Genomic DNA, 17,239 nt, shown 5'->3' with positions numbered 1-17,239 from the left:
ATAGCGAGACACTGATTGCTAGGGATTCTGGTAACTGAACTATCAAATAAGCAGTTGCAAGTTGAATTTTAATAGCTACTGAATTCACAGAATTACAGAATGTCAGGAGTTGGAAGGGACCTCTGAAGAACATTGAGTCCAACCCCCCTCCTAGAGCAGAACCAAAACCCAAGCAGGTCACTCAGAAATGTATACAGGTGTCTCTTTAAAGTCTCCAGAGAAGAAGACTCCCCAGCCTCTCTAGGGTGTCTGTTCTAGGGCTTTGTAAACCTTACAGTAAAGAAATTCTTCCTCATGTTGAGGTGGAGCATCCTGTGCTCTATCTTGAATCCATTGCCCTTACCCTATCGCAGGGCACAAGTCCTACACTGGACATGGCAGAATACTTAAGCATGTCTATGTCTCTTTACAGACATGAATCTGCAGGTTGTCAGTGTCATTTGAATTGTAATACTCAGAAAATGTGTTTGAGTGTCTGTTTTGATGGATAGGTAATTTAAGTAAAATGTTGTTCCTTAATTTTCAGATGGTTATCAGGCTGATTTTTGTTGTTCTGCCAAACAATTTGATCAAGCAGCTGAAGAAGCACAGTCCAGCAAAAGTGACCATCAGTCTAGCAAAACATTACCTTCTCGAGGTCAGACTACCAAAACCCAAGCCAGAGACCGACCAAAATCCAGCTCAGCAGAGTCCACAAATCACAGTAAACTTCCTCTAGTGCCTAACAATGTTCTGACACCCCAAGAAGGAATAACTTCTAAAAAATCGGAGAGCCTCACTAAAGCTTTAAAATTTGAAAAAGCTAATTGTTCTTCTGAGAGCCAGTATGTGGCCCTTTCTGAAGAAAAGATGGCTGGGAAAGATTTTGCCAAGTCCACTGAGAATTCTTCGACTTCTGAAGACTTGTCAAAACCTGTGTCAAGAGGCAGTCATGGAACACACAATAAAATATCAAGGAACACAGTTCAGTCTTTCTCAAAGGTAACGTGTAATAATTCCTTCCAAGACAAAGCTGTGAGGAATTCTCCAAAGAATGAGATTTTACATCCTGATAACAAGAAAGGCTCTGGTGAACCCCAGCAAGACTTACTGCTCAGTAAGAGTTTAGAAACTACATTTAAAAACATCTTGGAACTTAAAAAAGCTGGGAGACAGCCACAAAGCGAGGCAACAAGTAGTGGCTCAGTTGAATTAGAATTTCCTACTTTTTCACCTATTGCTTCACACGAAAACTGCCTGGAAAAATTTATTCCAGACCACAGTGAAGGTGTAGAAACGGACTCTATTTTAGAAGCAGCTGTAAATAGTATCTTAGAGTGTTAATAGTTACAGTTCCATGGACAAGTTGATGTTTCTCTTAGCAGAAGCAAATGTGAATGACACCACAATTACAGCCTGACATGCATTTAAGGTTAACCTTTCTAAACTAGATTCTGTTCTGTGTTTGAGAGCAATACTCATTGTGGTTACAGTGAGATACCCAAGTAAAGTTAATCCTTGTTAGAATGCAGTCTGTTAGGGCCTTACTGTTTCAAGTATTATTATGATAATGCTTTTGATAATTGTGCAGTACTGCAACATAACAAGGTTGCAGATTGTTAGGCCCTATGTAACATGGTAATATACTGACAATCACAGTCATTTGAAAGGATATATTTATTAAGAAAATGTTTTTAAAAGGCAATGGAAGCAACAATTCTCCCCTACCCTTCTCTTCCACAAATCATCAGATTTTTAGTTTTTATGGAAAACCCACTGTACCTCTATTCAGAAGTGATTATTTGCTTTGTTAATGAATCTGTGTTCTAGGATTCCTAAGTTGGAAGGATATCATCAGTGTGTTTACAAGGCTTCTTAATTTAAACTTAAAGTGCTTTTCTATTGCTTTCTGAGCAGAAACTAGTACTTGATGATATATTTGTAGTGGGTAACTTTAGTCTGTGGGATGATATTATATGATCTTAGTCACAGTGGCATGATATGAAGTAATAAATGCTTGACTAAGGAAGATAGAATGGAAGCCAATAAATGGCAAGTGTACAGGATGAGGCCATGATAGAGCCATGAATTTATATATATAACACATATATATGTTAACTCTTGAGGAAAAGATTTTGCATTTTATAATTGGATGTAGTCAGCCTTGAGTCTTTCTGAAGTGGTATAAATGTGTTGGGTTTTTTTAAAAATTTGTTGTTTGGGTTTTTTGTTTGTTTTTGTTTTTTTAGACCAAGTGTCAAAAGCACTTTTATTTGAAAACAATTATGATATTTGTAGCTTATATTTTAAGAGGACATTAGCCTTACTCTGATTAAATTTAAAGGCCAGTGTTTATTTTTTATTTTTTTGCTTTTTGCTGTCAGAGAATGTTAAATCATCCACCGTAGCAGTCATAAGTATCAAAAGATGTACAGACCAAAGTCGATCAGCAATCCTGTTGCTTAAACATATCAAAGTGTGTAGTTATTATTTCATATTGTAGAGCCGAGTGAAACCATTGCATGGTTTGTATTTGGCTTCCTGTCATGTTGTTAAGAAAGAATCTTATTATTTTATTTATTTATTTTAATCTATGACATCTTTTTTTTCTTTTCTTTTCTTTTTTTGCTGCCCATGCTGCTTTTTCCTAGGTTACTTTGGTCGTGAGTGCTTTTGTGCACGTAAGTGTGCTGACATTTGTCACATGGGTGTAGTGCATATGTCTGCTCAGGAGGGTATAGCTTTTGTGGTTTCTAAGGTATGCTCGTGTTCTCACTCAGACCTCCACAACTTCTAAGAAAAATTACCAGCCATTTTCCAGACTTGCTGATTACAATTTCATGATATAGAGGCTCATTGTGACAAGCTGTGGTTGTCAGTCAGATTGCCAGGAAGGAAGACAAAAAGTTTTGCTATCGTTTAATTCAGTCCTTTTAAATAGTGCAAAAGAAAGAATTAGATTCTTGTGACAGTAGAAGATTGCAGTGCAACTCAGTATTGAGTTACAATCCACCGTCTGACCACTAAAGGAAACCAAATCTAGAAAGCAATGTGAGAAAGAAGAACTTGCTTAAAATTAATTTCCCCTTCAAGGTGAATGGAAATACTGGTTTTGTATTTTACTGATTGCCATTTAAAAAAATTGTGCCAATTTCAAAGTATGTGTTTGTAAAAACCCAACATTCCCAAGTGTTGTATAAAATACTAAAGGTAATAAGTATTGCCAGTTTTAAATTTTTAGTTAGGTGTCCATAGAATAGATTCTCAGGCCATTAGTTGTTTTCTTATTGGCAAAACTGACAATATACTCTTCACCTATTGCCTTTTTAGATTTAATAATCTGCTCATGGCTGTGTATCCTGATGTGTATTTTATTTTACCATTTTGGAAATTTAACTGTTTTAAATCACCTAGGAAGGAAAACAGCAAGTTACACAGCTGCATGTTAACTGGTTAAGTTTTTCTTTTATAGGGAAAAAAAAAAGTTGCACATTCATTGATCCACTTGCTTTTTGTACCACCACAAAATGGATATGGGGTTTCCAGCTTCTCTACAGCAAATACATGGTGGGAGTATCAGGCTATGTGTCTTCTGTTGGATCTCATTTGGGGATGGGGGACAACAGCATATAAAAAATGAGAAATTATATAAATAATCATGGGTGATTCGGTCAGACACATTTCTCTGAATTGCTTATGAGAGGAACCCATTGAGCAATCCTAGCAAGATTAATCTTAAAATTATTAATGTTCTGTTCACTCCTTTGTATTAATTTCTAAAGGAATTCTGGTACGTGTTGAAGCAGTAAATGAAAGAATTGTGTTTTTGTTGTGCTTAAAAAAAAAAAAGGTATGAATTTATTAATCATACGGGCTCAAGTCCAGCAAAGTATTGTGAATGTGCATGACTTCAAACATGTTTTCATTATTTTGCTGGATCAGCATTGTGGTTTCAATGTTATTTAATATTGCCTAATATTAAAACAAATTTTAAACTGGCAATTAAGAAAACTGTTTGTTTTGATGATTTTAGTATAATTTATCTGTTAGCTTAGGGAGGCCTTACAGACTGACTTCACTTAAAGAGGATGTGTCACTTATTGTCAGTGTGGTATGGACTTTATTTGCTTAAATACCTTCATTTGTAAAGTATGTCTCACTTGAAATTGCTTTGTATACATTTTGTAAAAATATTTATAAAATGTTTTGTAAAAAAAAAAAGTATAACAAATTGCAGTTTATTTTGTTATGTTGGATAAATACTGTTAAAAGACACAAGTCAGTAAATATATTGTTAATCCATGGATAGGAAATGTTTAGTTGGAGATTACAAATTGAAACAACCATTGCAATACAGCCAAAGATTTGGGAAAAAATGCATATCTGTGGTTGTCTTGATTTAACCTAGTTGAATATTTACGTTTCCAAAAGAGAATTGTTCACAGTTTTAAATAATAATACGGTTGGAAGATATTCTTACTCCTGTGCCTCTTGATGCAGCCCTGTTATAAAATACTCAAGAGGCAAACTCTCCATACTCTGGATCTCTCTGCATCTACAGTGTTGGGACTTGGTTCCTGGGGCATTGTAACTACACAGAGTAATGGAAGTCTCCACGTAACAAGGTTGCCAGCAGTCCTGCTCTGTTGTCATTGCAAGCCTTGCCATGGCAAGGTTACTGGGACACACCTGCCCCTTCCAGCATGTGTTGACAAGGTAGAGACATCATCCACCTGATGTGTCAGGGGAGTGGAGTAAAAGAGAGGGCTTTTGGTTGTCAGCTGGCCACCTCATTCATGCGACTGGTTTCAGAGTTGTGCCAGTTTTAGTTGGTTATAGACAGCTGTCTTTGCAGCATTTCCCATTCGCCATGAGAAGATACTACATTTGCTTGTGTTACAGTGCTTCTTCCTACTTTTACTAGAGTGATGAGCCTTTTCTTACTGTGATTGAATTTTTTAGAAAGTATGCTGAGATTCTGATCTAGTAAGTTCTTATGTTTGGAACCTCAACACTTTGTTTTTGGAGGCTTTGCTTCTAAACGAAGGGATTGGTGAAGTGCACTGCCTCTCAACTTGGAGTAGGGCCTGGAGTATTGAAAGGTAGAAATCTTCATGGTTAGTATTTGTTATTTTGTCAGTGAGACAAAATAAACATGCTTTTCTGAATGTTTTCTGCATGGATTCAGGCAGGAACAAAATTAATAAAATAAGTTGTATATTATTTTAGTTTCTGCTTGGGTTAGGATGCCTAAGCATCTTGGATTCTTTTTTTTTTTTTCTTTGTCATATTCCTGTAGAATTACCAGGCAAACTTTCTGGGTTGAGACACATTTGTTGCACAGTTGACCACGCAGCTGTCTTCACTGTAGGATGGGTTTTTCTGTTAGAACAATATGGTATGTTTTTTAAATTGCCTTTCAATAGCATTTTTGTCATAGGGTTTGTTGTATTTATTCCAAAATTTATGGCAGAATTTCTGAAGATGGGAGCATGTATGTTAGCATTAGTGTGCATTAGCATAGCTTATTAAAAAAGTCAGAACACTCTTCATTTTAAGGATGACTACAAAGAAAACAAAATACCTGAGTAAGCTTGGCACATGGAAAGATAAGTAATTTTAAACCTTGGAGAACTTTCTTGCTTCTTCTGGAAATGTTTACTTTACAAGCCTTTGAATCTTTTCCTTTAGGATTGCACACACTTTTTCCTAGGCTTATCACAATGGTGCCTTTCTCAGGCCAGCTTCAAGAAATGCAAGAAATTGCCTTGATGGTGACTTAGGGAGCACCCATCATTTTGGTTAAAGTCATTACAAAGAAGAAGTCTCAGCAAAGACCTGAACAGCAGCAGCTCTGGTGCAGATATAAGACATTGTACAGATTCTGTAATGATGCATTTATTTAAGTATTTGTTTATAATTTATGGATTGGCATTTGTCTTTCTGTGCTGCTAGCTTTGCAACTAGGCATTGTACTGGAAACTGAAAAAAATGCATCCATAATAATGCATTGCAGTAGGTAAACAACAAGCAAACTTGAGAGAAAGCCTCTGCTCTACTAGGGAAGAAAAACATATAAGGACACAAAGTGTCCAACTGAACCAATATTTTTGGTGTAAAAGTGAAAACCTCTGAAGTTGCTGTGTTGGGTGCTGGGCACAGAATTCTGCTTTTTTTTTTTTTTTTTTTTTCTAGACTTGAAGTTTTGTGGGGAATAATGGAGGAAGAATTAAACTCAGAATTAAGCCTCTTGTGTAGTACTGTTCACTTGGCCTTTTAATGCTAGTTTTGTCTAGGTGGTGTCATTTTTTTCTGTAGAGTAGTCATCTTCTAGAATGTAGTGCTCAGTCTGGTGCTGCTTTTGCACCGCTGGAATTTTCTGAGGAAGCAGTGCTCTGTTTTTCTTGATACTGTAATCATTTAGGTTGGAAAAGACCCTTAAGATCTTGAAGTCCAACCATTGACCTAACACTACCAGGTCAAATGAGGTGTTCTCATTTGAGATAAATTGTTGCAACTATGTTAATGAAAAAACAGCAATTTTAGAAGAGCAAGGGTTAGCCAGAGTAGTTAGTCCCTGTTGGTGCATCTAGACAGCTTTTACTGTTTCAGCAACCTTTTATGTCTATGTAATTTTTCTTTACCTAGTAAAGTAGTGATACTAGTGGCCAAATTTTCAGAATTACCCTGCACTCCGGGCTATACAGGTTCCTTATTGTCACAAGTTTACTACAACTTGTGAATTAGTGATGCTTCTCATTCTAATTAATCTGCCAAAACAGGTTTGTTGTGGTAGAGCTCCACTGTCTCTGGCCACCACTGAGGTGGAAGTAGCAGCCCTAACTCTCATGTTCCTTTCTAGACACCTGACATGTAGGGCCTGATCCACAGTCTGTTGAATCAGTGGAAAGATTTTCAAGGATTATGGTGATAATACTTATTTTTTAAAAATAAACCACATGAAATTTAATTGGTATAATGCCCCTGATGGGGGTGGGAGGCCATCGATGCAGGGACTCTCAGATTCCACAGTGATGACCATCGTAACACCTAGGTAAGTAGCATTATATAATGGGGTAATTTGGGGTGGTCATTAAATAAACGGTTGTCATCTAAGCAGGTTGCTATGTTTTTCCTCTGAGTACTGTACACTTTTATTAATTGCTTCACAGTTCTGAAAATATAAAGCTTTAGTCTGTGTTGTGAACTTTGGCTCCAAATGTTCATACTGAGGTGTGAAACCATGTAAAAGTCATGGTGAGAATTTCCTGGAAGTAGTTTTATGTCAGGTAAGCAGAACAGTCTTTGAAATTACAGAAATGAGCTAAAATAATTGTCATTTATGTGAGGCTAAAATCCTGAACGAATTACTGTGATGAAAACTATAGTTCAGCATCTCAAATGAAATTAAAAAAATCACAAATGAGGGAAGTACAAGGTTGAAATAATTAAAATAATTCATGTCAATTCTGAGCCCTGTCTCAGCAGTTGAATTCTCATCAACTTCAAGATCTGGGAGTTACTTCAGAGATACTCAAAGCTGACAGCCTTTTCAAATTACCAGCACATAAAAGACTGAAAAAAAGGTGCGTGTGTTTTAAACTTTTTTTTATAACTTCTATAATTTGTGTAATCACAAATCATGCTAGTGTTTTTGTGATTGCCATTTGCTGACAGGTCAGGCAGCACTAGGCTTCTGAGAGCTGCATGCAGAAGAGCTTAAAAATGGATAGATAACGTTCTTACACTGCAGAGCTCAGCCACTGGGCTAGTACTGATAAATACACATATAAATGTCTGTTCTGTTCTCTCTAAGGTAGTTTAAGTGTGTAGCCAACATTTCTGCACTATTACAGAATTTTAATTACTTTTAAAGTTCAATTTGAAACTGATTTCATCTTGGGGCAGAACTTCTTCCAGAATCTCATTCTGAAGTACAGCAATGAAATTTCAATTATCAGTGAAGTGGTTTAGGCTCTTTCTTTATCTACCACGCTGTGATTGGGGTCTGTATCCTTTGTGAGCAGCAGCAGCTGGAAACCTGCTGTTGTTCATTTCACAACCTCTTATTGCTTGGTGTACCTGACTCTGATAAATGGCAAATAGAAAAAAAAAAAAAATACATGTGGTTAGTATTACTCAGGTTGAACAATTCAATTTCACCATGCTTTCAAGCTAAAATTAATCAGGGAATAGGGGATTTGGGAGACCTCTATTAACAGGTACCAGTGACAGACCAGTTTGCTGTGCCAGTGAATTATTTGATACTGACTGTTGAGGAACAGGGACTCTGAAACCTTCATGTATACAGAAGAAAATTCAGACGAAGCTGAAAGAGACAAGGCTCTGGGGTTTGGAAGAGATGAGCAGGTCTGTGTGAGGAATAGGTTTTGAGAGGACCTTTGGGTGATTAAACTTGATTTTAAAAATCTGGAATGTATTTTACACCCAGGAAGTTGTAAAGAATTGTATCCATTTCTGTATTGGATCACACAAGTTTCATTTTTTTTTTTCCCCAATTGCACTTCTGAGAGTGTCTTGCTAAATGTTTGTTTCTATGTCTTACTATTACACAGATGGACTCAGCACACAGTTTGAAAGAACATAGCTAATGAGCAAGGTTTGGTTTAAAACTAAACAAAAAATTGAGTAAGCTCCAAAATGCTGTGGAACTGGGGAAATGTTTTCATTATACTGAATGAGCACCATTGGCAACATACACCTTACCAAGAGGTAAGGAACGTGTGAAATCTGTATGCTACTGTGCTGTGATTTTCTGAGGTTAAATTTTCCTAATTAATAAAAAAGGGTAGAGAAAATGTATACAACCTTATAACAACCAGTAACAAATGAGTACTGAGTGTATGAGAATGTTATGTTACTCTTGCCTGTCAAGGAGGGTGATTCTGTAACAACTTATCTGGGAGTTAAAATCAATTTCCCAAAGAACTAAAAGACCTGTGTTTTTTGAATGATTCCACATTTACTTTGTCAAAGCTGAAGGAGGGGTGCTGCCTTGCTCTGTTTTTTTTGTTTTATTTTGTTTTTGCTTTATCCTTTGGTAATCAAATTTGAAACCCCTTAGTCAAGAAGCATTCTCAGGTACTTCTAGCACTGAGTTACTTCTACCTCTTTATGCAGCAGTGTTCTGTCAGAGGCATTGTTTTTTGATCAAGCAGAACTGTACAAATAGTAACTATTTACTTGTACTCTCATTTTCCATAAGGGGGATTAAACAACTTTTTTTGAAATCTAGTTTTATGCCTTCAATTTTTAAGCTTTCTAGCTAAGAGACCCCTCTTTTTGCTCTGTGCATGCAGATGTGTTTTAGCATTTACCCTTAGCATCTCAGTAGAAATAGTAATATAGGTACCAGGGCAAGATTGTTAGTGACAGCAAAAAATGCAAATTTATTATTTTTTTAAACTTTATTTTATCTGCCATGTAGTTTCAGACCTGAAGGTGCTAATAGCAGTTTTATAGCTACAACTCTGACAAGGGTACAGTCATGGAAATGGTAAAGGCTGAAGGTTGGAGTTAACTATGCCACAAATGGTGAGATGAGGTTAAAGGAGCCTTTAAACGTTATAGGCAAATATGATTTTGTTTGTCTGTACTGCAATCCAGAGGCAAAATTTTACTTGAAATCCAGTTTTGTTGTATGCAAGGAGAAGAAGAGAAGGAGCAGACATAAATTATTAAAGGTCCATTGTTTTTAGAACAGCCAAGAAAAAAAGTTTTTTTTCTTGATTCTTACATCTATTCACTTGAAAAGGCTGCAGGAGCTTTAACATTGGTGAGTTGACTTAGTCTTGTGTAAAAGGTTTTTTTAAAAGAAAAGGGAAGGTGGAAAGCAGAACACTCAGTTGTGTGCATGCGTCTATTCTGGGGGTAGTTCAACAACATCAGGTTCTATGCAAATAAACAGTAGGTTTCAATTGTTGGCTGCTAATTATCACCTAAATTTGATTTTCATGCTCTTCAAAGGGCCTCATATCTTTCCATTTAGTTACTTGTTTTCAGTATGATGAATCTTTAATTCAAACCAAACGTGGGTCAATTTCCAGCTGGAAAAAAAATATGTGAGGAATGTGTTCATCCACGGTCATATCAGTGTTTCTCTAGTTCTATATATGTGGTGATTCATGGGCTCAGTGGGGAGGGGAATTTGTGTCAATCCGTGAATTGGCTTTGCCTGTTTGGCAGGTTTGTAAAGGCTTTGGTCAGTTGTAGAATGGCTTAAATAATTGTGCCTAATGGGATGAGTTAAGAAGGTAAAGTTTTAAAATTACACAGATGTAACAACATCTTTTTCTGAGTACATTTTTTCCCCTCAGTTATTATTTTCCTTTACACGATATCAGGTCAGTTGTTTCTTTGGGCGTTTTTTTCTGCTCCTGGAATTTTCTTTTTAATCCTTATTGGTAGGGTATTTGTAGGGGGAGAAGTTTCAGCCTAAAGTCCCTGAGGACACTGAAATAATGGTTGCAGGTCTTTTGTCACCTACTACAAAATATGGGCCTATAACAAGGAAGAAAGGCAACTTAAGAAATGCCTCAGTAAGTGATTGATTAAGTAGCTGTTGAACACCACCTTAGAAACCTTGCAGTGCTGTGTCGTTTGGGCATTGTGTTGGGCAGCTGGCTTTGCATAACCCTGCTTGAGCAGGGGCATTGGACAGGATGACCTTCAATGGTCTGTTCCAACCTCAGCCATTCTGTGATGCTATGCCCATAATACTGAGCAAAAATTGTGAAGAAAGAATATTTAAGTGTGCAGTACCAGTTGTCGCTTTGGTTTCACCGGGTGTAGTTTTGAATTGAAATTTTTGGGGTCAGGCAAGTGATGTATTTATTGAAAAATACATTCCTTGCTTTATGACTTAAAAAGAGTATTGTATAAATATAAATGTATTGCCAGGAATACATTAAAGTTTTTTTACTAGTCATGTACTTAGGATTTTAGAAAAAACAGTTACAGGTGTTTGTATGACTATTTATCCTATTTACAGGAGCCTCTTTTTACACTCCCTTAGCACTGCTTTGTGAATATCAGACACTGTATTTGTGTGTTTATGTATATTCAGCACATTCTGACCTTTTGGATCTGCAGTTATCTTTGTCATACAGCTTTTTGGACTTGGAGTGCCTGTGCTTGTTCCCAGGATTCCTGTCTCTGTGCATAGGACAGCACAGGTACCTTGTACTGGATTCAGGTCTATCCAAAGGCTTGTCTATGTGCATAAAAGTGACATCAAACCTAACAAGGCCAAAGTGCCCTGTCTGAACAGCATCTCAGTTTCCTAGGTCAGAGTCTGTCCCCTAGGAAAATGCTCAGCATTGATTCCCACCTTCTTAACCTCCTCTAAGAGACAAAGCTTCCTCCTCTGATTAGCTCTGCTTGGAGAACAGCACCCCCATCTCCCAGATCCTGGGGACTCCCAGTACCAGTTGTTGTGATGGCAAAGTAGCAGCTGGCAGTAAAGTAGCTCTCATCTTTAGCAGAGCTGGCTCTTGAGGATATCCCAAATTCCCCAATTAGTGATCCTCAGTTGGGGAACCTGCTATATGCTATAGCTCATAACTCCAGGCAGTTATTCATACAGTGTTTCCTCGATGGAGTGAACACTTTTCATTTTAATAGGCCTTATCTGTTTTTACCAATAAAAATATTTGATGTCCCTCCTCACCCACAAGCTCTGTTCTCTGATCTGCTATCCACCACTACACAGTAGCTGCCAGCTTCTTCCCCTTTGATAGCACTCTTGATCACTTCAGCTCATGGTGGAAGTGGCACTGGCAACTGTGATCTGAGCACAGATGGAATACTACAAGGTCCTTTTTCAGACATTTGAGCCTCAGCTTATTCTGCACCTTGGAATCAGTCCCTGTGATAAAAATTTATTATTAGTGCTTTTTTGCTTTAATGGATCCAGCCACAGAGCAATCTGCCATCCAGCTGTCTGGGTACTTAACAGCCACAGCAGGGAAAAGGGTAAATCCCATCAGTGAACTGCTGCCTATAAAGGTTGTTAGCCAGCCCTGGTAATTGGTAACAGCTATTTGCAGTTGCATGTAGATTTGATACAGAGTCTTGCAAAAAAAGGTATTCAAGTCTGGGCACTCCTCTTTCCTCTCCTGCATGTAGGAATGCACAGACCTTCCAGGGTCAGGATCCTCACAAACCAGGAGTGTGTGGTGCTGGTTCCGTGCAGGTGTTAGATCCTGCCTTACTTGTTGGGATGCCTGATAGCACTGTACTTGATGTAGCCCTCTGGCCTCCTTTACCCTCAGCTAGGTGGCTGTGTTTAGGCTTAAATCACTGTTACTTCTGGATATAGAGTATTTGGGAGTTTTTTGGGGAGGTTTTTTTTTTAAATGTTTATTTTCCCAAGAGAAGGAAGAAGAAATTGGAGGCAGGTAAACACTAGAACCTGAGCAAAAGCTAAAATTTACTCTGTAGACCAATTTTTCCCCTGCGTTTTGACTATTTACCAGAAAGAAATAGCATGTATGCAATCTGAAAGGAGACAGACTGAATAGTACTCCAAAATGTGAATTTCTCCCAGCTGTCTTAATGGATTGTTGATTTTAAAATCACTGCTGCTGGCTATGCAGTTACCACCCAGTTAATGCATTTGGTTAGTTCAGCTGTGGGATACTATTCTTTGTGTTGGGGTCCATGTCAGTATGGATACTGACTTCAAGGAAAAACATGAAGGAAACTTCAAGGAAAACATGCCTTTCAGGTAAGTGAGTATTCTGACCAACTAAATCTGAGGCTATGGAAGCAAGAATAAGCCAGGAAAAAAACTGGTAATAATGTAATTCCATTAAAATTAATTTGAATACAGTGTTACTTTCTGTTATGATGAAAAGAAAACAACACAATATAGTAAAAAGGGAGTTGTGACTCAGGAAATTAAAAGTGGTTTTGTGTTTACAAAGGCATCAGGTAACCTGACAAAATAGTATCTGATGTAGAGAGGGTGAATCAGAAGCCTATGTAAACTTGAAACAGGAGAACAGGACGGTTAGCGAAGCAAAGGGTAAGCATCAGGTAAGGTTAAAAAAACTTGATTATTAAGAATATGACTGTTCCATAGTAATTACAGAATAGTTGTTACTGTCTTGTGTAATGGCAGGTTTACTTACTGGTACAAGGATTTGAAACCTTGAGTGCAGTAAGATGAAAAAACTCATCCTCGTTGATGACACTCTGCTCTTTTTCTTGAGAAAAATTGTAACATTAAAGGTAGTTGAAGATCTGTTTATTCCTTTTCTGCAGTGATCTTTGAGCTGCTTCCCTGAATCTCTTGTACATTTATTCATGTTCTATACTAATAAAACAAACTCAGGGTTTTTAATTGCTTGTGATAGAAATCATATTGAACAAGAAATTATTTCCAAAAATTCTGGAGCTTTCTGAGCTCTTACAGAAGGTATATTTCTCTGGGTTTAAAATCTCTCTATTTTAGTCAATTTAGTCAATTACAATGTGGTTTGCATAACAGTTTCATGATTCTCCACGAGGTGGAGGAAGCAGCTTGTTGCTTGTGTGTGTGTAGGCTGTGCAGGGCTCCTGCTTCCCACGTCTCCCACCCACCAGACCCCTCGCTGCATGGCCTCTGGGGCTGCTTGGAGGTGGGGTGGCAAAAACCATAGAATGGTTTGGACTGGAAGGAACCTTAAACATCATTGGGTTCCAAACCCCCTACAAGGTCAGGGACACCAAGAACGAGCTCTGAAGGCTTCTTGCTGGTTTGCTTCATTTCCAAACAACAGTGATTTCAGTATTATGAATCATCAGCTCCTAAAGAGCTTAGTGAAGGATGCCAGTGTGGTCAGGTCTGCTTTTCCATCAGGGAAATGTTCTCCCACAGATGTACAATGCTTTTCCTGTGGTCATAGAGCATGGTAGTGGCAGGGCTGTCAGATAAACTGAGTTCTCTGAGATTCAGTGCCCTGTGCCTCATTCACTCCTAGAGATTGATTTCACTTTAAAACTAGTGCTCTTCATGTATTGAAATAGCTGTAGCAAAACCAGCAGCTACTGTCTGTCATTAAAATATTGTAACTTATGTTAGATTTCTTCTGAGGGCTCAGATAGTATGAACTCTTTTTTTTTGTTTGTTTTTATTTTTGTTGTTGTTGACTGTGGGATGTGGAAGGACCTACTTTTGTGCAGTTAGCCCTGAGCAAACATGGGTCCTGTGTTTTCAGTCTGTGCAGCTCCTAAAAATCAAACCCCTTGTGATTTTCTTTCCTTGTCTCAAGCCCTATCATCTAACTGAATGATTTTTATTTTTACCTGTGATTATGTAGGTCAGAAGAACAGAAAATATTAGTTTTAAAATTCAATTAAGTTAATTTCTGTTGGGAAAAAAAATATGTTAACCTTTAAAGAGGGTTCAACACTGCTTCTGTTTTTTCTCTGGTCATCTTGTGGCAGACCACGTGAGTTATTTTTCAAGGCGTTAAAGTGTGTTTGCAGTAGTGCTCTGGTAGTTTCTGAGTTGCACAGGGCTAACTCAATTGTGAAAGAAGATAAATCAAGAAAAAGCCTTCGAAATTGGATGTTGTTATGATGACTTACAATATGTAATTGCAGGAATATAACTGAGGATACAAATAATAACTTGCTTAGAAAGAAGGCTGAAAAGAGGTCTTCAGGAATCATTTCATCCTTGATACACAGTCCACTATGTCTATACCCTTCTTGGCAGAAGGTTGTCTATGGCTGCAGCTTTCATAGGGTTTTTTGCTTCCCTCTGCCCCAGAGAGTCTGTTGACCTGCCTGTTTCTGTGTTCCCACAAGCATTGTGTTGCCATAAATGAAGCATATGTGAGCTTAAAAAGGAGAATTTTGAAATTACCAACAGCCTCTGTGTGTGCTATGTATTTCAGGTGAGATTTGGTCTCTGCTGTGCTTGTGACAAACTAAATACTGTTAACAAACTTTACAGAAAGAGGTTTGCAAGAGCTGAGCTTTGCTAGCTGCTGTGACAGCTAAAATCATCTGTTTTGTTACCGTAGGCTCAGTTGATTAGAGGCATCCTGTTGGTGTGGCTAATCAGTCCGATGACCAAGCCCCAGTTCTTCTCTACAAGCTTAAAATTCAGGTGACCATACTTACAGTGAGTAGAATCTTAGCTTTAGCAAGCAATTTAATAGTAATATACTTTATCTAGATAAAGGGGTAAATATATCAGAACACCTGCCAAACTACTTGAGGAAAACTGCATTTAATTCTGAAGAACCTGACAGAGATGCCTGATCTCTGAAGCTAATTGATGTGAGTTAGCTGTCCTTGAAGAGGCAAAACTTATCTCCAGTATCAGATGTGTAACCTGGGAAAGGTGTTAGATTCTCTGCTGCACTCATGACTATCCCTCCAGCCCTGTCACCATGGAGTACTGATATAAAATGAGGCTATACCAAGCTATAGGAATCAAATTTTACTGGCGTGGCTCAGAAGTTCAGCAGATAAAAGCAAGCATGAAATGAACCCTGTCCTAACTAACCTTATCCTCTGTGACAGGGTGACCCTCTTAATGGATGAGGGAAGGGCTCTGGATGTTGTCTGCCTTGGCTTTAGCAAGGCCTTTGCCACAGTTTCCCACAGCATTCTCCTGGAGAAGCTGGCTGCTCATGGCTTGGATGTGCACACCCTTCAATGGATAAAAAAGTGGTTTGGATGGCTCCAAAGAGTTGTGGTCAGAATGGAGTTAAATCCAGCTGGCAGCTGGTCATGGGTGCTGGGACCACTCCTGTTTAACATCTTTATTGATGATTTGAGTGAGGGGATAGAGTGCACCTGCAGTGAGTGTGCAGATGACACACAGCTGGGTGGAAGTGTTGATCTGCCTGGGGGTAGGGAGGCTCTGCAGAGGGATCCAGACTGGTTTCATTGGTGGGCCAAAGCTAATAGTAAAAGTTACACCAAGGCCAAATGTTGGGTCCTGCACTTGGACCACAACAACCCCCAGCAGCACTCCAGGCTTGGGGAGAGTGACTGGAGAGCTGCCCAGCAGTGTGGGACCTGGGGTGCTGACTGACAGCTGAACATGAGCCAGCAGTGTGCCCAGGTTGCCAAGAAGGCAAAAACCATCCTGGCCTGTAACAGGACAGTGTGACCAGCAGGGCCAGGGAGCAGATCCTACCCCTGTACTCAGCCTTGGTGAGTCTGCACCTCCAGTACTGTGTGCAGTTGTGGGCACCACAGCATAGGAAGGGCACGGAGGTGCTGGAGAGGGTGCAGAGAAGGGCAACTGGGCTGATCAGTGTTCTGGAGAACAGAACTTTAGGGGAGAGGCAGAAGGAGCTGGGGCTGTTCAGCCTGGGGGAGATGGAGGGGAGACCTTATTGCCCTCTACAACTACCTGAAAGGAGGCTATAGTGAGGTGGGGGTTGGCCTCTTCTCCCCAGGACAAGAGGAAATAGGTTCAAGATGCACCAGGGGAGATTCAAATTAGATATTATGAAAATTTTCTTCACTGAAAGAGTGGTGAAGCATTGGAACAGGTTACCCAGGGAGGTGGTGAAGTTGTCATCCCTGGAGGTATTAAAAACTGGGTAGATGTGGTGCTTCAGATTATTTAGTGGTTAAGGCTTGTAGGACTGACACTTGGACTCAGTGATCTCGAAGGTCCTTTCCAACCTTAATGATTCTGTGATTCTTTTTTGGGTGATGACTATAAGAGCTCAAACTGGGACCAGTCTCCTGGTACAGGAAGATTTGTATCTTAGAGGTTGCAACAACATTTTTTCCCTGTGCAATTCATTATCCTGATTGCTAGTTCCCTTTATCACATTGATGTTATAATTTCTAATATTTTAAAAATCTTTATTAGATCTTTAATTTACTGGTGGCTCAGGCTGACTGAAAAAAAAATCCAATAGATCTATAAAACATGTGGTGAAGTGAAAAATACACCAAAATTTCACTTCTGTGTTCTGGCCAAATCTATCTTCTGGGAGTTGCTACTCTAGCCTGCTCTGTGCTGGAGAGCCATTTTTCTCATCTTCACTTAGCTGCAAAATTGTGCTTCCTCTTATGCTGAGGCCAAACACATCCCCAGCAAAAATTGCTTGGTTTGCCAACCATGCAGCTGATGACACATGTATTTATGCTCCCTGGCAAACTAAGTTAAACAAACAAGGACTGTGCTGGGCAGATGTTGTAGAAGGTAATAGTTCATTATAACTCAACTATGAGCAGCTTCTTCTTTCCAGTTATGGCATCTCTATGCATCACTTTC

At 38.7% G+C, this 17,239-nt stretch overlaps 1 protein-coding gene across 4 annotated transcripts in view; it reads left to right on the top strand.

Moving 5' to 3' along the window:
* BICRAL (BRD4 interacting chromatin remodeling complex associated protein like) overlaps positions 1–4,355 on the top strand; it is a 43,747-nt gene extending 39,392 nt beyond the window's left edge. For all 4 annotated transcript variants that reach the window (XM_030446660.1, XM_030446659.1, XM_030446661.1 and 1 more), the window contains exon 12: positions 527–4,355. In XM_030446660.1, coding sequence (XP_030302520.1) covers positions 527–1,323 — 797 coding nt within the window. In that variant the 3' untranslated portion in view covers positions 1,324–4,355. The remainder of the gene's footprint in view (positions 1–526) is intronic.
* The last annotated feature ends 12,884 nt before the right edge of the window (positions 4,356–17,239 follow it).

This window comes from Calypte anna, chromosome 3 (assembly GCF_003957555.1).
Source record: "Calypte anna isolate BGI_N300 chromosome 3, bCalAnn1_v1.p, whole genome shotgun sequence".
In the NCBI taxonomy this organism is placed as follows: domain Eukaryota; kingdom Metazoa; phylum Chordata; class Aves; order Apodiformes; family Trochilidae; genus Calypte; species Calypte anna.
This window is presented reverse-complemented; position numbering and strand designations above follow the sequence as displayed.